Consider the following 22,857-nt stretch of genomic DNA (forward strand, 5'->3'; position numbering starts at 1 on the left):
TTTGTAAGAAGTTCTCCTTGTTCCCCTGATCCCTCAGGATGTGGTGGAAGCCGTAAATCGGTCCGCATTTGTCAACTCTGACATGCCAGTCATATTGTCCATAGAGAACCACTGCTCACTTCTGCAGCAGCGTAAGATGGCTGAAATATTCAAGGTATGATGGGATGCTTTGAGACGTTTGTGAATACTTTGTTTTGGGTTTTGTTGATGCCTGAATAGTAGCCAAAAAATAAAAACATAGCTGTTTTTTTTTTCCATTAATGGAAAATAGAAGTTAAAATATGGTCGTCATTGGCATGAAATTTATATTAATCTTGGGCTTTTAACAATGTCTTTTAGCCATTTTTTAGACAGGACTGGGATGATTAGGCAATAAATAAGCTCAATAAATTGTGAAAAAATTATTTTCTGAAGTTTTTTTGTTGGAATTTTTCTCTTACACACTGGACCAAATTATTCATACTAGCTCAAATCCAGACACCCCTACTGATATGTAGTTAGATGTCAATAAGCATTATTAGATCTAATTTAATTTGTTGGATTTATTGCATGGAGCCAGTTTTGTAGCAATACAATTTAGGGCTATTTCAAACTTATTGTTATCCTGCTTTATCTATTCCAAACAATCTAGAAGTATGTTTGGCGTCATCGTCCTGTTGAATCACCCAACTATCCTGACAAAAGAAGGGATCAATGCAAAATTAAAACCATCAAAGATACACCATTGATTAGTGTGTTGTTGCTGTATACATAAACTAAATCAAATTGAATTGTGTATCCACGTTTCTGCCCAAAACACTACATCGCCACAGTTAAAACCCTTAATGAAGTATCCATTCACAGTTTCCAAGACTTCACATATGTTTTCAATCACTGCATTTTTTCTGCTGCTTTGACGATTTAAACAGACAATCTTGCTTTTTTTTTTTAAAGTTATATCATAAACTGGAGGTCACGCCAGGTCAGGTTCAGGGAAAGACGGCTAAATCATGCGATGTCACCATGCTTTCATCCAAGAGAACTTCACATCATTTCCTCTTCCTTGGAGACCCACTTCTGGCTATCTTGATAAATTAAGTCTTTAAAGTTCAAACAGCTCTGTGCCCCTTGACAGTTTACATCACCCTGGTCATGTTTGTTTTTTGTTGTCTTGTCTTGAGTTGATAAAGACACTTCCATTTTTTACTTGAGCTTCAGACATCCTTTTTTTTTTTGCCCCTTTCATCCTCTTGACATGACATCATCTCACATAAAAAAAAATCGTGCTGATGCCATCCGCCATATTTAAATGTTTTTTTCCATTAGACTGTGTGTGGGGAACGTCTCGTGACTCGTTTCCTTTTTGAGAGTGACTTCAGCGATGACCCTCACCTGCCGTCCCCGCTGCAGCTGCGTGGGAAGATCCTCCTCAAGAACAAGAAGCTGAAAGCCCATCAGGCGCCGGTGGACATCCTCAAACAGAAGGTTGGGATAAAACGGCTCCCATCCACATGTTTGCATAATTTATATTTCCTCAAAGTGATTCTGTGAAGGAACCTCCAGGTTGCTTTAGTTTATTACATATTGAGCACCGCTGCTCATTTAGAGTACCGTGAGACATAAATAATAGATGCAAATGTGCTGAAATGTATGCACTGTTTCTATATAGCGAAAACAAGGATTTCTCTATGGAGAACAGCTCTTATGTTTAAAATCATGAGTGATATAGATCGTCCTTCTGATAATATCCATGTAAACTCATTCACAGGCTCACCAGCTGGCACACATGCAAGCCCAGGCGAGCAACGGATCACCAGGAGTATCTTCCCCTAACAACCACGCTAATGAAGAAGAGGAGGAAGAAGAAGATGAATATGACTATGATTATGAGTCTCTATCTGATGGTGAGGATAGCTATGCTTTGAAATGGGGGGAAGCTAACTCCAAAGCTGCACTCGATTAAAGAGGCCCAATGGGATTTCACTGAACTCAAAACAAACTTGAATATGCCCCCACTTAAAAGTTTTTATGTTGTTCACTTTCTGTTCACTACTCTATTCTGTCCTTCCTCTTTTTAACAGCTGATTGTGTTTTGTTGACACTTTATTCTTTTTCGTTTCATTTTCCCTTTTTCTTGCCTGTTTTCCACTTAGCTGATGTCCTCACAGCCTCTACTGCCTCATATGGCCTAGAAGGTAAATCCCCTGATGTGCCTCTTTAAGCTTCTGTGTTTCCTCTGTAATTGTTTTGCAGTGGACGCTGGTGTTCTTTCAGAAGGTTTGTGAAAAAAACAAAAAAACTTTAATCTTTGTGATTAAAGTTTATTTCTATTTTGTCACATTACAACCGCAAATATGACGTTTGTCAGTATTTTATATTGTGAGAACGTAAGAGGTTTATTAGAGAACATCAGTAAACAAACAACACCAGTAAGATAAATAATACAATATAGTTTTGAGCATATTTGGACACTGTTGAATCCATCGTCTGAAAATGTAAATCTATAGTAATCCAGCTAAGCTAACAAGCTTGGGTACAGGGACAACAAGCAGAAAGGCAACAAAGAGTTCAATGGTAATTCTGGATTAGCTTCAGAGGGCTGTGAGGTTAACAACCCTAAACTTACAGCAAGAGCTATAATAGTTTATATTAAAGCATATTTATGTGTTAGAACAGCCCTGCTGGTGGAGACATACCCCACTAGACTTTCAGGTGTTATTCCAATAAAAAGTGGTTGTAGACAGTATTGACTTGGGTGCAGAAGAGCCTGTAAACCTCTGAGGCCTTTACAGAACAGCTGTAGTTACACTTATAATAATTTACACCAAGGAAGACTCTGTTTACTAATTAAGTGACTTCAAAAGGCAACTGGTAGCGTAGGATAATAATAAAAGAGTAGCAGAGGCTGAATACAATACCAAGCCACACTTGCACCACTTTTGTGTTGGTCTGTCACATAAAATCCCAATAAAATGCATTGAGATTTATGGTTATGTGGCAAATTTGGAAAAGGTCGAAGGGGTGTGAATCCTTAAAAAGAACAATAACTGCGTAAAATACTTTGTTTAGATATTGACGCTAAGCCTCTAGTGTCTTTTCACAGGACACTGATTATTTGGTGCTTTTATACCACTGCATAATCTTTACAGATGAAACGCCGGGATGAAGAAGTGCATTAGTGATCGCTGCTGTTGCTGCTGTCTGCGTGCTGCTTGTGTGGATCAAAGGTCCTGCTCTGCTCTGTGTTGCTTTCTGGCACGGGAACTAGCACTTCAATCTGTTTTCAGTGAATTATTTATTTATAATCATTGATGCTTGACTGTTAGAAAATAAAACAAAAGTGACGCAAACAGGTTGAACTGTCAGCCTCTCCTGCAGCACATTTGCAACACAGTATTTTCTCTTCATTCCTCGGTGACATCAGCAGTGTTTGTGATTACATGCGAGCACTGTGTCGTTTCTGAACGTATGAATTTTCACGTGCTGTTTGCAGTCGAGCCTGTAGACCCTCAGATCAAAAATTTGTGAACGTTCAGTTTAGAGAAATCTGAGACTGTTTTCTGTCTCAACACGTTCACCAAACTTTGACCTGAACTTTCTTCATGTTTAAGGGTTTTCTTTGGATTGCTAATGTGAAACAGGCTCGTCTTCCTGCATAATAACAGCTGTATAAACGCAATGCCATCAGGGAACCTGTGCACATCTGTATGTGCTAGCCTTGAAGCCTTGCGATTAAAATTGGACTCCTATTGATAAAACTTAACACTTATTGTCAAAGTAAAATGCTGTCTGTAGAGTTGCTCCCTGTCCCTCAAAGATAAGATCACCCTTCCTCTTTTCCTCCGTACTGTGTTTGTCTGTGACCTCGCCAGCGGCTGGGCAGACTCATCAGGGAAGCAAAACAAAGCCATCTGGTTTCTCAGGCCCTACATTGCCCCTGTGCTGAACAACAAACCAGGGGAAACTACCCTGCTGTGGTCTCAGCCTCAGCCCTGCCCTTAAATTTACTATTCCCTGGTTGTCCCTGTTTGACAAATTCACCGTTAATAGACCTTTACAAGGCCCGTTTAGCTCTTTTTTTTTTTCAATACTTGCTCAGAAATATTAACCAACAAACTTATCAAATGCAACGTAATCAAGTAATCCTCCACCCTGCTTGTTTTACGTTATGAGCTTTAGCACTAACTTCAGCTTGCCCTTCAAATACAAACATTTCAGTTCTAATTTGGCAAGTTCCCACCCTTTCTGGTTAAACAGTAGCTCCCTCCCGTCACACTTTGGCCCACCTCAGCTGCTGTCTGCAGTCCAACGTTAAACCTCAGCTTGGTTGTGAAACCGCTTTTTAAAAAGATTCCAAATGTTAGGAATTAAGATTTTCCAAATAAAAAGCCTCCAAGCCTTTAAACTGATGTATGTTTTCTTTTTTTTTATTCCGTCTTTACTGTTTTTGGCTTTTTATTTCTGTGTAGGAGGAAAAGGGAGCATACAAACAAACTCCTGCTGTTGCTTCTGTTTACAGTTAAGAGATAGTGCTTTGAATATTTCTTTTCAAGCTGGAATTTTTGTGAGCTTTTGCTTCAGAAATGCTTATAAGCTCCCCAGTGGGAAAGAATATGCTTGTTAGCTGCTTAATATATTTTAAATGATTTTTTGTTGATGAATATTAGAGCTGAAGAAAATTTGGAATTACTGTTTTTATTTTAAGGTTAGATGCCTTAATTTTTCTGTGGAGAAAATATCAGTTAAGTAAAAATGTCTCATGCCACAGCAGAATAGGGTTTGACTAGGCCATTCCAAAACTTTTATTTAGTTTTTGAATCATTCTAAGGTGAACCTTTTGGTGTTCTTCTCTATACAAGCCAAGATGATCTTGAATTGATATATTTTTTGATAGCAAACAGGGTTCAGGATCTTACAGACGAGTCAACAACGTTTAAAAAAATGCTGGTTTTGATTAGGTTTCCTTTCTCTACTATCCCGTTTTATTGTACAGACAACATCCTGGATGACAAGCCCGATGCCAAGAGCCCGGCTGACAAGGAGGACCAAAGTGTTGACGAAATACCAAAGAGGATGAAGAAAGCCGACAACATGATACAGAGCAAAGGAAAGGTTAGAAACCTAAAGTCATAAACCAACTTCATTCCTTTGATTGATATTTTTACTCATTTATTATTTTTCATGTTTGTTTCTCTTCATTATTGTTGAACACAGTGTGACATAAAAAAAAAGTCAATGCATTTCAGTATCAGCCTGTTTTTATCTGCTGCTTATGTGAAATCCAGCTTCTGTTGCTTCCTAATGTCCGGACCTGCAGGTGTTCGACATGGAGCTGGGTGAGGAGTTTTACCTTCCTCAGAACAAGAAGGAGAGCCGACAGATCGCACAGGAGCTCTCTGACCTCATCATCTACTGCCAGGCTGTAAAATTCCCTGGTATGGTTTTACTTTTTTACTGGTGGACATTAAACGCTCAGTGTATTTATCTAGATACTCAAGATGATTTCATTTTTGCTTTTTGCTCTTAATGCCGTCTTTTCAAGAAATAAATGGTGGTCATTTTTACAACTCTTTTGCTATCCCACACAGAACACCCACTAAGCTCGTGGCTCCTCCTCCCCCCTGGGGAAATTGTGGCCACTTTATTATGCTTCAGTTTTCTGTCGAAGTTGATAAAACCACAGTTAGTTTTACCGTGTTGTAGGAAAACTCTTGACTTGCTCTGCCTTTTAGACTTCGGAGTTTAACTTGAGTACATCCTCAGTTCTTCAGATCAGGACTCTTGACTTTGTTTTCTTTATGCACTCATGATGTTGCCTGTATCATCTTCAGAGGAATCCGTCTTCATTCCTCACTGCGATTTATCTCAAATATTTCTCCATGCGCTTTAAACATAGAACCCCATCGTCTCTTCCATATCTAAAATATGGTCTTCTCGTTAAATGACATATGCCCTTATAAACCCACCAGTGTTTCCACTAGTCTTTTATTTGTTTACAATTTCCAGAGACAAGGATGTGAGAAAGGAAGCAAGATGATTGGCTCATTTCACAAAGGCAGCAGGCCTGGTACTATTCCTGACTGGGTCACCCTACCCCATAAAAACTGTGTGCAAATATTTACATTTTCAACTTTTATTTAAAGCAGAACTGTTTGATGCCATTGGTTTTAGTAACACGCTTATTTCCATTTTTTGCTTTTCCTCATATTTCAAGTATTTTGCATGAATAAATCCACTTTGAGAAAATTCTGTGTGGGGATAGAAATTTCCTAAATACACATTGACTAAAGCTTTCTTCACGTCAAAGTAAGACCAATAATGGATCTTGCCAAGCAGATGACATGAGCAATTGACACTCTTAAAGAGAAAAAAATAAATAAATTATGGCACCCTGCTTAGTACTGGTATAAACCATGCTTCCTGTGGAGTAGCACTCCAAACTGAGAAGTGCACGCTCTTCCAAGATACACATATAAGCAGATTGCTTGGCAACAGAGGCAAGTTGGGAGTTTTTACAGCTACTTCAGGCTCCAGAGCCTCCGTGTCATCAGCTCAGATTAATCATTGGTTGAAAAGTGTTTTTGGTTTTGTGCCTTTTGACTGTTCTTAGTCATATGCCGCACAGATTAAAATTATTGATCAAAATCGGAGGCGGTTTTCTTCACTTCTTTCCAAAATTTCCAAAATGCCTCATTCTGATGATGTTTTTGGTACCTTATCCAAATATTCCCACACTTATAGGAGAATTCCCTATATTTTGAGGAAACTGCTAGACATCTCATGGCAGTGGTGACATCTTGGCACAGTATTAGGAAATTATGTTTTATTTATCTAATTAAATTAAGTTTAATTAGATCTTGGACTTTATTGGTTGATATTAACCAGAGTTAAAAGGGTCTATGAAAGGTATCGTATGGTTCACTGCCTTCTATCTCCCTGCAGGTCTGTCTACCTTGTCTCCATCTGGCTCTGGTAGAGGAAAGGACAGAGGAAAAAGCAGGAAGTCCATATTTGGAACAGCTCCTTCTCGCTGTGGCGCAACAGGGGAGGTCACAGCCCAAAGCCGCACCCCAGGAAAAGGTATGCAGGGCCTAGAGCTGCTCCTGATTTAACAGAAATCAGAAAATAAACAGACCAACCTGTCAGACCAACATTTAAGATGGATTGGATTAGTATAGTTAAGGGTATTAATAATTAATTATCAGTCTTTGTGCAGTAACAGAACCCTAATTCAGATTTTTTCTTGATTATTTCTATTATTTTTGCCTTATTTTAGAAGACTAAAAATACTGATTTTAAAAGTTTTCCTTGCTCTTTCTGCAGGCGGCTCTGAACGGCTCAGCTGGGAGGAACAGCAGACATCCCCCATACTCAACCCCCCCACTTCGCTCAGCGCCATCATCCGCACACCCAAATGCTACCACATCTCATCCGTCAACGAGAACGCAGCCAAGCGGCTGTGTCGGCGGTACTCTCAGAAGCTGATCCAACACACGGAGTGCCAGCTGCTCCGGACATACCCAGCAGCCACCAGGATCGACTCCACCAATCCCAACCCTCTGCTCTTCTGGCTGCATGGAATTCAGCTGGTGGCCCTCAACTATCAGACAGACGGTGAGAGCAATGCGCTGACCTGCTTAGGTACATGTCAGTCAACGTATGAAGCAGGATAAAAGGCAGATTATGTCTGCTTGATAAAATGCGACGTGTTTCGAGTTTCTACATAAGTCTATAGCATCTTTGAATTGCCTCGGAGACTTTAGGTCCATATCTGCCAGAGCAGTAAGTAAATATAAAAGTTGCTTTTAGATTATTTCATTTGTTGTAAGCCTTTGCAGACCAATAGGTGGTAATAAATTTGTTTTTCGAGTCACAATGTGTTGCTTTTTTGAGGTCATTTAGCCTGTCAGACAGATACTACGCGATAGAGTAGTCAGGCCTGGGTGTGGCAAGACATACTGAAATTAGCTTCCTCAAAACTAATTAAAAAATGAAGTTATAATTTAGCAACAAAGAAATTACCTTTTAATTTAGGTGTGTCAAAGAAAGCAGAAACAGAGGAGATCTGTAAAGCAGAAGTGGTTTTTAGAGTCTGTTCCTATCCTTTAAGTATTTCCTACTCAATCATGGCTACATCATCTTTCAAACATAAACTTATGCATAAAAGTGATAGATGTGATGAGGATGCTCACAATTACGTTAAGTATTTGCCTTTTAGAAAGGCTCTCCCGGATGCAGTTTGAAAGAGTGGCAGTGTTAAACACGGGGAGACAATTTCATTGTCTCTTAAGAGCAGTTTACATGCTGACCACATTCTGTTTTTGTGAGAAAATCCCTCAACTCGCTAATGTGAGCCCACACTGCCGCCTTTTCCCACAAAGTCAGTTCCTTCTACACTGTTGCTATTTTGTGCAAAACTCCTGCTTGTTTTGTTGTGTTAAAAGTTTAGATTTTATTTCTTCCTCCTCAGATCTGCCGATGCAGTTAAACACAGCGTTGTTTGAGACTAATGGTGGCTGTGGCTATGTTCTGAAGCCTGCTGTGCTCTGGGACCGTAGCTGTCCACTTTACCAGCAGTTCTGTCCGATGGAAAGAGACCTGGAGAAAATGAGCCCAGCAGTCTATTCCCTCACTGTGAGTTTAAACTTCACTCAGAATGACTACATTTTTACAATTGTTCTTTCATGTTTCAGTTTTAAGAGGACACATTTTCTTATTTATATAAATGTAAAAAAAAAAACTTCCCATATGCACATCAAAAGTTAGTTTAGGATCTTAAAAAAAAAAGAAAATCCCCACAAAACCCATGGCTGTATTGCCTTTTTTGGATGGAAGTCGATCGGTTAAAGTTGCCGCTGATGTTAATAAAGTATTATTCGCCTGGTCGTAAACTGATGTACCAGAACAAAGAGTATAAACAGGAGTGACTCGACACAAAAATCACACTGTGTTCCTGTGTGGGGGCCTAAAAGAAGGTAAATCCCTTTTCTGCAGGTCAGGGTGACTGAATGCAGTGCTCTCAGACCCACCTGCTGTTTAGTGCCGAATGATATATCTAGAAAGAAATGACAGCATCTCACATCGTGCTTTCCTCTCAGCTCGTTTCCGGACAGAACGTCTGTCCGGGTAACAGCTCCGGCAGCCCCTGCATCGAGGTAGACGTCCTGGGAATGTCGGTCGACACCTACCACTTCCGCACCAAGCCCATCCACCGCAACACCCTCAACCCGATGTGGAGCGAGCGCTTTCAGTTCACGGTGCATTTCGAGGAGATGTGTTTCCTGCGATTTGCCGTGGTGGAGAACAACAGCTCCCAGATCACGGCTCAGAGAACGATGCCTCTGAAAGCCCTCAAACCAGGTTGGAGTCACGCAGCTGACAGCAAATAAGTCATAGTGAATCAAAATAAATACATAAAATAATATATATTTGTGTTAATCCTCACCTCATGTGTACATTGTGAACATTTTTTAGAGGCATCAACACTTTTGTAAACCATTATAAATATAAAAAATTTTAGATCCAGTCTTTCACAGTCATTTTAAAGACAATTTTAAAAAAGCACATATATCCAGTCAGAGTATAGTTATTGTTTTTCTGTGTTTTAGGTTACAGGCATGTTCAGCTGAGAACGCAGCATAATGAACCTCTCGAAGTCTCCAGCTTGTTCATCTACAGCCACAGAACAGAGGAAGGTCCCACAGGGGGCGCCACTCCCTCATCTTTGGTAAGACTTGCTCAGGTCTGGTGCAGAGATTGCGGCGGTTCAAACGAGATTTGATCGCTTAAGTGCACTTGTAAAAAACTTCAAAGCCTTCGTAATGACACATCCTCATTAAAGTTTAACAAGTGATAGACTGCAACCCAGGAATGTTCAAAGCAACTCCTGCTGGCCCAGTCAGCAACATCAAAACTCGCTTCGGTTTGACTTTCTCGCTCTGAAGAGAGTGTCTACTAAAGCAGAAATGTCATGTCGGGAAGTTTCATAACGTGCCGCGCCATGCGTGGCCTGATCTTTCCACAGCTGTTTAGTTCGGAGGAGAAGCGTGTTTCAGAGCAGCACAGGGTGACAGTACATGGGACTCCTGGTCCAGAACCCTTCAAAGTCTTCTCTGTGACGGAGCAGACCACAGCCAAGCAGCTGCTGGACATGGTATGTGCGACGGAAACGAAAAATGAAAAAGCGACTGAGGCAGGAGTGAAAGAAATAAACACAGGCATTTGTCGTTTATATGTGTTCAGGTTGTGACATCTGGAGAAAACCCTTTGGAGCATTTCTTGTGTGAGGAGAAAGTGCCCCTGCTGAAGGAGCGCAGCGAGGTGAAGCGCTGCGCTCAGTATCGGCCCCTGGCCCCCGAGGAGGAGGTGGTCAGGCTCGTCAGCAGCTGGGACGCAGACGATGGATACGTGGGGAGGATCTGCATCAAAACAAGAGAGGAGGTACAAACAAACTGAGCTGCATCCTGTGCTTTGCTTCAGCTACATGACGTAATGCAGACTCTAGTGCCCTCTTGTGGTTACCTCCTAAAAATGCACTTCAGTGAGTGAGATTCTAATGTTCAAAAATGTTATGCATTTCAATGATTCTGTTCAAGAGCAAAATAAATGATGTAAAATCATTTTGCATAGATGGATTTGTGATCCATCTGCGGATCCATCTGTGGATTTCTGCACAGATGGATTTGTGATGGAATGCCTGGCCTAAAGCACGTGAAGAATCTATGGAGTATTGTCAAGTTGAGATCAAACATCACAGACAAGCTGAAAGCTGCTATTAGAGCTACATGCGCTTTATACCATTCTGTATTGATGCAGCTGAAATGACACTATTAGTCTCTATAGATTTCATTTTTTCATTTTTTTCTACTTTTGAGTCTTACTCTTCACTTCTGTGTCCTGCTGTGATCACATTTGTGGAGCCTCAAGCACTTTCAGCACTGTTATATCCGACTGATTCTGGTTATGATGTTTTTCTTTTTTTTATTCTCTCTGTGTGTGTGTGTGTGTGTGTGCGTGTGTGTGTGTGTGTGTGTGTGTGTGTGTGTGTGTGTGTGTGTGTGTGTTATGTTTTGAACCCCTGCAAAACAAATCTACCTAGAGGTATAAATAAAGTAACTTAAAGAGCCCCAAACAAGTATTGCCTGCATAAACAGTGCAATACATGAACATCCTTTTCAGTCGGCTGACATTTCTTCATTGAAAATACTTTTTTGTTTGTTTTATTTTTATATTCAAGTTTTCCAAAGAACTAAGATTTAGCTGTAAACCATAATTATCAAAATTAACAGAAATAAACACTATATAAAGCTTTATTACGTCTTTTCTTCCTTTCAGTTTCCAAAATAAGTAAACCTTTCGATCATATTGTAATTTAATTAAAATGCACCAGTTCTTTGTACTTTTTTTGAAGTTTGTTTCTTGTCGGTTTCATTAATTCAGAACCTTAACGACAAAATCACTGTCCTGGAGAGAGAGGAGGAGGCGACAGTGGGGGGGAAGGACGCAGCAGGAGGTGGCGGCGGCAGTGGAGGAGAGGATGAGATGTTCTTAGTTCAGGTCCATGAAGTTTCACCAGAACAGCCTCACACTGTGATCAAAGCCCCGCGGTACAGCACAGCTCAGGACATCATCCAGCAGGTGGGTCCCTAACAAATTATTAAAGCCTGGCACAGAATTCCAGCTTTATGATTTCTACATCATATTTTTTTTCCCTCTGTTTTCTTTTTGTTGTTTTTGAGTAGACACTGTCAAAGGCAAAGTATTCCTACAGTATCCTGTCCAATCCCAATCCCTGTGACTATGTGCTGGTGGAGGAGGTCGGCAAGGACGCCGGTTCTAAGAAGTCCTCCGCCACCAAGCCCCTCCAGCGGGTGCTGCTGGATCACGAGTGCGTCTACCAAGCTCAGAACCGCTGGCGGGGCGCCGGAAAGTTCATTCTTAAACTCAAAGAGCAGGTAGCTCGAAACACAGAAAGATATTTCCAGAACAAGATGCTTTTTTTAGTTGTTTAGCTTCCAGTCTTTGGTGCTTTGTTTTCAGGTGATGTTTTTGTCTCAGTTGTTGTTTTCCCAGTTTTATTGTTGTATGAGCAGAAACAATGTGTGGCTGCTACACGTGTTCTCCATCCTTCTGCTTCTACTCGTTCTCAGAGCATTACACATAAAGCAAACTGTTTGTCATGTTCTAATGCGCTGTTCAAGCTCTGTGTTATGTTTTTAACAATCATAATGGCTTTTGTGTACCTGCCGCTGCTGCCTTTGGTTTTGTTGTTGTTTTTTTGTGCTCTGCTTCCTTTCCATGTTTTTTGTGATTCATTATGCAGTTTTAATGAGCTTGTAAACATCTTTTTCTGTCTCTGCATTTTATTTATTTATCATTATTTTTGCATCCGACGCCTTTCGCTATGAAACTGTAAATAACGCTCGCTAAATAAAGCTTAAAGTATATTTTTAAGTTCCTTTTAAGTGTGCTTTCATTCACAAATAATGCACAAGTAAAACAGCAAATGAATCAGGTTATAAAAAAAAGGGGGAAAGAAGAGGAAACCTTGATCCTACCTTTATATTGAGGAGATTGAAATAGCCATTTGTGACATCTCTTATTTTGTGCCATTAACACCAAACCCCTTCTTCTTCCAGTTGGCGCGGGAGGACAAAAAGAAGGTGATTTCCTTTGCCAGTGAGCTGAAAAAGTTAACCAGTCGCAGCCGCAGCATGACGACTGGCATGGCAGCGGACGGCCCCACGCAGAGTAAGGATGAGCGAGCTGCATGCTGTGTGGCTCTGACAGAGCTCCAGGAGTGAGGCACACAATTTGCCTGCTGTCTGTGCATGGAGAGGCAACAGAGGTACTGTATGCTGTCTATAACCTCTAACATTACATTGAACTCAGTGCTAGCAGAGACATTCCCATATACTTGCAGCTTCCACAGGGACTGGCACCATTTTAAGTCGGTGCATAAATTCAAGTATGCCTTTATTTTTATTATTCAGAACAAAATTTCCTTAATTAATGCCCTCTCTAATAGTTCTTTCAAAATAAAAGCAATTGGAAAAAAAAAGTTTGAGCAGAGTTGTATTGAGCACAGGTTCTTTTTATTTCTCAGCCTCTGGCTTGATGAGGACCCAAATGTTTCCATTCACTAAGAAGCCACAATTTTTCAGTGATCATGACAGTAAATGTGGCAAAATGTTCTCTAAGAGGGCAAATTTACACAAAAAAATAACTTTTTGACTGAACACGATGGAGAGTCTGTTATTCTTTTTTAGGCTCTGAGGAGCCTTGTTATGGTACAAATTCTGGTTAAATTTGTGCCAGAAAAATTCAAAAGAGTTCTAATTGAGTCTTTCATTATCATTGTGATATTTGGCTAAATCAACAATGAAATTGTTCACCAGACATAGAATCATCCTTCTTCCATAACCATCTCAGTCTCCACACATGCGTCTTGTGGAAAACTTGTGTGTTGACCAGATGAGAAGGTTAAATGAAAAATCTCCATTAATCATCAGAGTAATCAATACTCTACCAAAATAATCATTTCCTGCAGCCCTAGGTCAGTTTATTCTACTGCTTTTCACACATTTTTGGAAGGAGATTCACTAGTTGTAAAGTGCTCCATATGTGCACAGGGTTACTTTGCTACTGAATTACCAATAGAGCATGAAACGTGTAAATCATGTTGTGATTTTTGGTCTGAAAGAAGTTTATATCTGGAATCACTCTTCAGATTGTTTTGTTCTGATTCAGACATGTTGACTGAAACAAAACTTCATTCCACCAACTCAAATGTGGTACACTAACCACCAGCAGCATTTCAGTTTCGCTTTCTAGCATTAATCCATTTCTCATGATTGTTTTTATCTGCTGTGTGGTTTTGATTACAGTTCATCCTTGTTGGACCTCTGTGGTTGTATCGAATAAATACACATATTTTCCATTCTAAATATAAAAATAAAAGTCATATTATGTTCTCTGCAGGGTATCTGTCTGCTGCTGCAGGTCTGAAGATGTGGGTGACTGAGGGTAGGGTGGAGGCTGGAAGGTTCATCCAGGGTTCCTCCTCCTCCTTTAATAGAGATCTCCAACTTTTCCAGCCTCCTAGCTGCTCTCTCACCCTCCGAGTTTTGAAGCTTCACCTCCTTAGGAACTGGAAGATCCACACATGAGATCCAGGAGGAAAACTTGCACTGACTACTCGTAAACTTGGAGGAATTTTCTGTTTTTCCCACAATTTCTGAAGTGTTTCCACGAGGAATTGTAGATTTTGGGGTAGATTCTTCTTAAAGCGAGGCGTGCATAACAACCTTGTTTCCTCACTTGGTGGAAGGATGGACAGGAGTTTGGGAGATTCCCAAGTGTCTGTCCCCATTCCTCTCGGTTTCTAGTGATTGTTAGGACTCCAGAGATGGTCCAGAGTATCATGGGCAGCTGATTTTAATTGCAGTCTTCAGGGACGGTAAATAGCACTAAAATATTCCTCCTGTTTCTGACGAGCAGGAGGAAAAAATCCCTGAGGGACAGTTAATTGACAAATAAGTATGAGTTTAAACTGCTAAATGAGCTGCTCAATGGATAAATGTTTTTTTTTATTAGACACAAATTATTTTGTGGTTAAGATGGTTCAAAGGAGGCAACTGGTTTGATGTAAACCGATACTCAAGTAGTGCCAGATGGAGGAAGATCTTAATTAAAATGAAGGATATTGTAAGTAAGGAGATTTTATTCTTCCTCTCTTGGGTAAAGACATTACAGCAGAGGCAGACAAGCGGGCTTGTTTGGTTCTTCTTCTCACTGTCTCAACTCTGTGGTGCTGTAAGAGCACAGTTTGAGGCAGTGAAGTAAACTTTTCCACTTAGTCATTCACTAACAGAAGCTGCGAGGCTCCAGGCAATTTGTCGAACACTAACGTACCTGCACTAAAAGCAACAGCACACATGGCAGCGTCCTAGAACAGCGTAGGTGTGCAATATTGGTTTCTGTTTAGGAGCGATTGTGGAACTTTCTGTTGCTTCACTTTAACGTGGCTGAAGAATGCTGCAAAACTGCCTCAGACTTCTATTTGAAGATGTTTTTAAGGAGGATTTGAAGCTGTTGCACAGAAAATTTAAGAGCTCGCATCTCTTGCTACTTACCATTTTGGGAACTAACGCTTTAGGAAAATATTCATTTTGCAATTTACTATTGAGAGGCCACTGTACGTCTAAAATCCGTGCAAATTTTCATTTCCCAGTTTCTCAGTCTAATGTGTAACAAGATTTTAAGCGGATGCTCAGTCAAATGGTTCCTATAAGTTCATGCAGCAGTGCAGAGTTCAGCTCCTAATTTTTTTGTGATTATTCTCCTAACAGCATTTTGCACATTTTCTTTCTTTTATTTGTGTTAGATGATCATATTGTGTTTTGTTTTCTTTATTTTGACCATTTTGTGTTGCTTTTATTGTGAACCAAGTTTTTTTCTTTTTATTTAAAACAGAAGAAAATGTGACATGAATTTTATTTGAGTTGTTCATATCAGTGTATCATCTGAGCTTAAATTTTAAAGTTGTTGGAAATATTTTTTGTTAAAAAATTAATACTAGAATCACTTTTGGCCAATTCTTCCCATATTCATCAGTAGGTTTTTATTACTATTTATTTTACTTAGAACTTTAAATGTAAATGTATGTTTGACGTCTGATTTGTAGATATGTTAGGTCTCCCTCATGTTATCTCTGATCCAAACTAAAGAGCGCCTCATGAGGTAACTTTTTTTTTTTTTTTGGGCAAAATTAAGTCTGTAAATGAAACAATATTTAGTCTATAATTTTCCCTAGCAAAACCTTCTCTGAAAAGTTTAAAAAAGAAGATGTAAATACGGATAAAAAGTAAAACTACAAAAAAATATATAATACACATTACAGTTTCTACTGATGTGGTTAAGAAGCTGTTATTTAATCTGTTAGACAAACTAAGATTTGCCTTCATTGTATTTTTATTTACAACAACAAAAAAATAGCTTGCATTTCAGCTGAATATTTTATTCTTCAAAAGGAAAAATCTTTAGTTGTTTTGTCTGGTTGGTGATTTCTGATGAGAGGAACACCGATTTACCAAAACAAGCAGCATTACCAACCCTAAAGAGCCGTAAATAGATATGGAGTTGAATTTACAAACCACTAAATCGTCAGGTTTTAGTGGGACGAATCATTCGTTAAATTCCTGATAATAGTTTGTGAAACCATTACTAAGATTTTAACTTGCATTCCAACATTTTACTGACTGATCGTGTTCTGATTTATTAGCTTGTAATTTCAAAAATCCTTGCCCTTCTTCCTTTAGTCCTCGTTCTATCTGGAGCTAGCACAGTGCCAAGAAAATTAGTTAGAATTTAGTGCAATATGAAACAGTTTCTTCACTCTTTCTGTCTCTCTAATTTTATATTTTTAACTGTTGGCCTTGAATTATTGTTGTAATTGGTCAGAATTGATTTCATTCACGCGCACTGATTATCATCCGACAGTGGGGAGGTCTGGTCCCAGAGGCTTCAGGTAATTAAGGTAGATGAAACACTGATCCCAGAAACCACAACTTCATGTCAGTGATAATGAAGCTTTAATCCTCTTATCCAATCAGACAGCTACAAATTTGAAATTAAACACAAAGAAAAACCATTATGTTCAGCAAAAGATAATATTTCATCAAACAACCGTTACCTGCAGCCTCCGTGGCCTGGATGAAAGCGATGTCAGTGCAGGTAGGAAGAGTTTCTGTTAGGCTGTGAAAATCTGTGAGCAATCTGAGTTTTTTCACATTCACATCTTGCTTTCCTTCTTCCTAACCTGTAGACCTCATTTCTGAATGTAATGTGTTTTTTTTTTTTTTACAACCTGAGAGAACTGTGTGTGTTATTTATTTTAATGTGAAGCCCTGGTTGGCAGTTATGTTGTTTCTGTAAGTAGTTTTTCTTTTTTTATTTATTGTAGTTAAAGAAGAGGTACATCCTTCTCCTTTGACTTGACTCAAACTTATTTAGTCATGTAAATATTTTAGTGCAAAGTTTTGTGCAGTAGTCATTCTCGTGGCATATTATCCTGCAGTTACGCAGTAGTATCTCTTACTGTCATATTCTTCATTAATGTGGAACGAAAAGATTATTTACATTTTGATGTATTCTTTATATCCACTGAACTTGACATGTCTTTGCTTGTTGTCGGCTGTGTTGCATCTTTAGCACTATCTCCATAAAACGTTCAGTATATCATCTACCACCCACGATCTGTGTTAAAACCCGTCATAAGCACATGTCTATTTACTTGAATTCCTGAATGGATAGTTAATGATGGATTTGTCACATAGCAAAATCTGAATAAAATGCAAATATTTAATGATGTTGCACATTGGGGTGTCTTATGTAAGCTCAACAGCGGTGGATAAAAAGTCAGTTTTATTTTAGAATGGTAACTAAACTACAGAAGTAAAGATATCGCTAGATTTTTGAATTGGGGTTGTGTGGAGAAATTATGAGTTTTCATTATCTCACCTGCAATCGACAGCGTTCTGAGCAATCTTGGTTTGGAGAATTAGAGAAGTTTTCATGACAAATTTTTAAAATATTATTTTAATATATAATTGCCACTACTTACACATGAGAACTTTGTAAAACTATATTTACCAGTGGCTCTGTCTCAAAGCACCTCAAAGTCCAGTGGTGGTTGAAATCATTCAAAAAGACGTCAGTTCAGCGCAGGTCATAGTTTGGACGTACCTGTCAGTTTGTTTGTGCCTGTACGCCTTACTCCCAAAATGTTCCGTTTAGAAAAACAAACATTATCGTTCAACTTTAGTTTTGAGTTAAACATCATTTTACTATTATCCCATCTTGTGGCCTAATGAGCCGAGCTTAGTAGTTTTCCATCTTCTTCAGTGTGCCACAGTGGACACAGCTTTCAGTGACATAATCAGGCCATTTGGTTGAATCCATAACAGTTGCTCAGACGTGCCCAGCCTTCCAGAAAATGTTTGAAATGTAACTCTGTGGCTCAGTCAGCTATTTCCATTTAATAAGGAGCGCTCCGTGTCAAATATCAGCACCAGTACAGCTCAGTCTTTCGAGTCCCTTAATGCAAAATTATGCAGTCATCAAATTAAATGACCAGTTTTAAAACCTGGTGATTCTGCAGGTTAATGATCCTTCCTCTCTGAGCTTTCAGATGAAACAATTCACTATAATGTGCTTCGCAATTAAAAAGTTAGGCCACTTATATCATAAGGAGCCTTGACGAGGGAGATGTGTTCTGTTAAGTGGATCCCACAGGAAATTAAAGAGAACTCCTTCCTGCAGTCAGGATGGGCTTAGGTCTCACTAAAAACAGTCAACTGTGAAAAACCCATAGAAAACATTAACATGAAGGAGATAGATAATGCAAAATGAACTTTTACATAAGTCTTGCTGGAGGTTGCGTATTCTTCAATCCGTTCAGATTCTGTATTATGTCACAGTGTTGACTGTCAGACAAGGTCATTTAAATTTCTCACAATTGCAGGGATGCTGAAGCTACAAGTTTATGTGATAAAAATGATCCAAATGCATTCAGTGCCATTCTAGGCAGTAGCGTTAGCGAGCTGAGGCCTTGTTTACAAACCATGTTCACTCATATTTTGGTAGCATATACATTTCTAAATGGTATCTGACAGGTTTTTTTTTAATATATTTTTTAATCAATTTGGGAGTGAACATCTAGAGATAATCATATCCCTGCAATCAAATTACAAAAAAATGGCTGAACAGGCAAAGTGGAACATTTTGCAACCTAGAGGTAGTAACGTGCTTCATTTGCATTTAAAGAGACGGCACCAACATTAGTTGCTCTTGGATGTTGTAGCAGTGGAGCTACAATGTCAAGGATTTAAGACCAAGGCACTGTAGTTCCACTTTATATAGACCACAGTTGAATTATGTAAATGTGAAAAGGATTTAAAAACATGATGTATCCACATTAAAGTTATAACTTACTGCAATTTGTATCTGCTTGTTTGCTTTTCTGCATGAAAGGTTGAACTGCCAGCATCTCACTGATCTCAAAATAATTTCCACTTTAATTGTAAATAATCAACAGCATGTAGAAGACATAATTCATTTTTGCACTTATTAGAAATAGATTCTGTATTATTTTTCTTCCTCAGTATGTTAGTTCTTTTAATGGTGGGCATTAGTTGTAATGTCTTCTGCAGAAACACTCATTTGTGCAGCACCGCAGCAGCAGCCACAAATTCATTTTCCAACAGATTGAAACTTTATTTGGATCGAGTCTGCCAAGCAGCTTGACAAGAATAAAAAGGCAAGTGTGAACAATACAAGACTGCATGTGTCAATGAAATGCATCAGGCAAATTTACGTCGAGTTGCACCATTGGCCATAAACCTGAATGAAACAAGCACAGTTCCATACAGACACCAGTCGCTTAAAGGGCCATTAAAAAGAGTCAAGTTTTCATCCCCTCACTCTTAAAGTAATGCGTGTTACCACTGTAGGTCCAGTTTTCTGAAGGTGCTGCAGCTCTCAGATCAGCAAGGCTGAGGAGATGCACAGATTGAAACACAGAAATTACAAAACAGACAATTTACTGCTGAACCTGCAGATGGCAAATTAAACCCCATCTCACTGGACATAAATTAAAAGAAAAAAAATAATTAGTTTCATGTGATTTGAATGTCAAGTCATTTTTAGCTAGTATAAACCAATCGATATATATTTTTGCTGTACTGGAGCATCTCCGTTAGTTTCACGGAGAACGAAAAGAAAACATACTGAAAACATTAAATGGACTTGGCAATAAGGAGCGAGCACAGTGGCGTTGAACTCAGAGTTTGGTCATGGGTATGTGAAGGCTGTTCCAGGGGCCCATCCACAGCTCCTCCTCATCCGACTGTGTTCTGTCACTCGGGCACTCCAGAGGTTCCCTGGAAACGGCATCAAGGCTGCCGCTTCCGTCCACCTTTGACTCGAGCTCGCCCTCTGCTGGCCCGTCTTGCTCCGACGCGCTCTCGGGCTGCTGCTCTGCGACAGCCGGCGCCGCCGGGAGCACGTCGGGTTTAGACATTGCGCTTTCGGGGCCTGTGTTGTTGGTGCTGGTTGACCCCAAGGACACGCTGGACTGTCGAGTGTTTAACACATTCAGCATTTTGTGAGAGCTGGAGAAAGAGGAGGCGGCCGTTGCCGAGGCGGCCCGTCTGCAGCTCTGAAAAGTGCTCAGTGTGTGGCGCCCCTCTCCCGCTTGCGTCTTGGTGGTGTTCAGGGGCACTCTCTCCTCCAGCGTGGCAGCCATTTTGTCCAGTTTTTTAAAGTGCTTGGCCAGCCGTGAGCTGAAGATGGGAGAGCTTGGTTTTAGATTGTTCTTTGCGGAGCTGGCGCTCTGGGAAGGACCCGAAGCGTTGACCGATCGTCGGGTGCGTACGATGGAGCCGTTCTGGGCCACATAGATCCCACCGTTGACGTTGACGTGGCTGTTGTGCGTGGCGGATAAACGGCTGCGTTGGGTCTCTGGCACGCTCTCCTCACCGGTGGAGCTGGTCTCGTACTCTCGGTCAACCATCAACTTGATCCGCCGCTTTCTACCGCCAGGCTGGAGGGAAGACACAAATTAACTTTTAAATCAAAATCACAAACTATTGTTAAGTCAAATGGCTCGTTGATGAAAGAAATCTTTTTTTGTTTGCGTCTTTGAGGAGTGGAGTTTGGAGAGAGAAACAATCCACCTGGTGCGTCCGTCTTTGTGTTTTTACAGCCAGGAAATGAGTCCATTGAAATTGTAGCTTCAAATGGTTAATGTTCTGGTTGTTACACTGATGTACAGTGTAACTCTTTCTGCTTTTAATTCAATTACTTTTTGTGTCATTTTACAACAAAATTATGTTTTTGTTTTGGAAAATCTGAAAGGAGAGCTGCAGTATAAACAATGGATCATTTTTTTAAATCCACAATCAATAACAGGATGATCAGTCGATACCAGATAGTGAGATTTTTTTTTCCTTTCGTTTTCAAATGAAATCTCCCACTAAGGGACTCGTTGCACCAAATGGATTTGTCAATATCTGCTAATTCAAGTATTTCCATTCTCCGAACGCAGAACTTTTTTTCCACTGCGGCTCATAAAGTGATTCTGAGCATTTTAAAGCAGCCTTTCATTAATCTGCTGCTTAAGTTTTAATTATAATAAAGCACAGACATAATCGCTTTGAGAATATGACATATAAAAGATGTTAACATTTTATCCTTCTTGCTGTTGAAGCTTAGAGCCAGCAGTGCTGCTCTCTGCACACACACACACACGCAGCCAAACACTATGCAGGATGAAAAAGACTTGTGAAAAATAAATCCAATCTGCTTTCACACTGTGTAACCCCTCACAGTTTTTCCACTTAACCTTGATAGCATGCGAGAAGGAATATGTTCTGTTTCTCTCTACAGTGGCAGCATCTCTTCGCCCTGCAGATAACAGATGTGGGGAGAGCGGACTGATCCCGGGAGAATGACGCACGCAGAAGGAGAGATGACGAATGAGAAAAACTCTGCTACAAAGAGAGATCAGTGAATAACAATGTATGAGCTGCAGCAGCTACCGCCGAGGCTTGTTCGGATAGCGGCAGAGCTTTTTGTACCGGAACGACAGGTTGTCAAATACGGATGTTAACCTGACACAGATTTTTTTTGTATTAAAAAAAAAGCTGATTGGAGAAAGGGAGTTTAAAGTCACAAGGAGATATAAAAGATAGAGAGTAGCAGATAACAGACAGTCGGCAGTGCAGCAGAGGACATGCTAGAAATTAAAGCTACTGTGAGCATAAATCACAGCAGGCGTGGAGGACAGATTACAGCAGCAGATTCCACTCAGGTAAGAACTGCACACCCACAGCAGGCCTTCTCACCGGGTCCTTACTTAGTGGCGGAGCGTTTCATCTCAGGAGGGGGGCTCAGGCCTGATTGGCATTTCAAACAGCCGATTCATTTCCCCAAACTTCATCCTCCTCTTTGTGTCTTCCTCCTCCACTTTGGCTGCTGCTCTTCTCGTCCTCTTCCGTGTCTTCCATAATGGGCGACAAATCGTCCGAGGCGTCCATCACACCTGAGCCGATGTGGTTTGAATTTCGCCTGCCGGCTGCGGACTTTCTCAGTCTGACGTCCCCTCCCCTCGCTTCCTCTTCCTCACTGTTTTCTTCGCTCTCTCGCCCAGACCTTTTAGAAGAACGAGAGTTTCTTAATGTTTTGGGCCTTGGCGCTGTGGAACTTGAATCCCTTTTAGAGTCGGTGCTGCCATTTCTGTGTTTGCTACTTTTTGAGGCGTATCTTTGACCTTTTGACCTTTCACTGCCTGATTCTTCCTCCTCGCCTTCACTCTCGGTTCCAGACTCCTCGTAAGAATCGGACGCCTCCTCGTCCTCGTCCCGACTCTCGTCGTCGCTCTCCGTTTCCAAGTCCGACTCGTTGGTTTCGGTTTCTGCCGTCGCCGATGAGGTTGGGCTGCTCCTGTCAGACGGGCTGAATTCAGACGGAGACTCTCGGCTGCCGCTGCCTGTTTCCGAGTCACTTTGTTCGGTCATGCTGCCCCTGCTCTCCTTCTCTCCCTCCCACCGCCTCGTCATGCGTCTCCTGGCAGCCACGGCTGCCGAAACGCTCATATCTCCTACAGAGCTGTACGTCTCCCTGCTTTTCCTGTCGCTCCAGTGTTCATCGCCCACCCTGGTGGGCTCTTGCATCCTTCTGGCTAAGGAGATAAGACCAAAGGCCTCGTCCAGCCTTTGTTTTGCTGGTGCAGGCATACTTGCTCCGGTGAACGTCTGGAAGTAACTCCCATCGATGACCAAGCTCCCGTCCAGCCCCACCAGGCCGGGGAGCTCTCTC

General features: G+C 40.6%; 2 protein-coding genes across 4 annotated transcripts in view; one reads left to right on the forward strand and one right to left on the reverse strand.

Annotated features, from left to right (window-relative positions):
* Positions 1-14,049, forward strand: part of plce1 (phospholipase C, epsilon 1) — an 80,011-nt gene extending 65,962 nt beyond the window's left edge. Inside the window, exons 29-45 of one of the 3 annotated variants that reach the window (XM_088016415.1) lie at positions 38-154; positions 1,306-1,464; positions 1,748-1,883; positions 2,133-2,174; positions 4,973-5,091; positions 5,297-5,414; positions 6,922-7,059; positions 7,303-7,593; positions 8,450-8,613; positions 9,078-9,339; positions 9,588-9,706; positions 10,004-10,132; positions 10,222-10,419; positions 11,419-11,616; positions 11,721-11,933; positions 12,618-12,826; positions 13,960-14,049. In XM_088016415.1, the coding sequence (XP_087872541.1) occupies positions 38-154; positions 1,306-1,464; positions 1,748-1,883; positions 2,133-2,174; positions 4,973-5,091; positions 5,297-5,414; positions 6,922-7,059; positions 7,303-7,593; positions 8,450-8,613; positions 9,078-9,339; positions 9,588-9,706; positions 10,004-10,132; positions 10,222-10,419; positions 11,419-11,616; positions 11,721-11,933; positions 12,618-12,782 (2,568 nt within the window). In that variant the 3' untranslated portion in view covers positions 12,783-12,826; positions 13,960-14,049. Of the gene's footprint in view, positions 1-37; positions 155-1,305; positions 1,465-1,747; positions 1,884-2,132; positions 2,175-4,972; positions 5,092-5,296; positions 5,415-6,921; positions 7,060-7,302; positions 7,594-8,449; positions 8,614-9,077; positions 9,340-9,587; positions 9,707-10,003; positions 10,133-10,221; positions 10,420-11,418; positions 11,617-11,720; positions 11,934-12,617; positions 13,205-13,959 lie in introns of those variants that run through there. The other 2 variants (XM_088016416.1, XM_088016417.1) reach the window with 2 other exon arrangements.
* Positions 14,050-19,819: 5,770 nt separating this feature from the next.
* On the reverse strand, positions 19,820-20,770 carry LOC148153729 (uncharacterized). Its single transcript, XM_088001068.1, has one exon. It carries the CDS (start codon positions 20,549-20,551, stop codon positions 19,820-19,822), a length of 732 nt encoding a protein of 243 aa, XP_087857194.1. The 5' UTR covers positions 20,552-20,770.
* Between the last annotated feature and the right edge of the window lie 2,087 nt (positions 20,771-22,857).

This window comes from Poecilia mexicana, unplaced genomic scaffold (assembly GCF_051168715.1).
Source record: "Poecilia mexicana isolate PSO_F unplaced genomic scaffold, ASM5116871v1 scaffold_19, whole genome shotgun sequence".
NCBI lineage: Eukaryota > Metazoa > Chordata > Actinopteri > Cyprinodontiformes > Poeciliidae > Poecilia > Poecilia mexicana.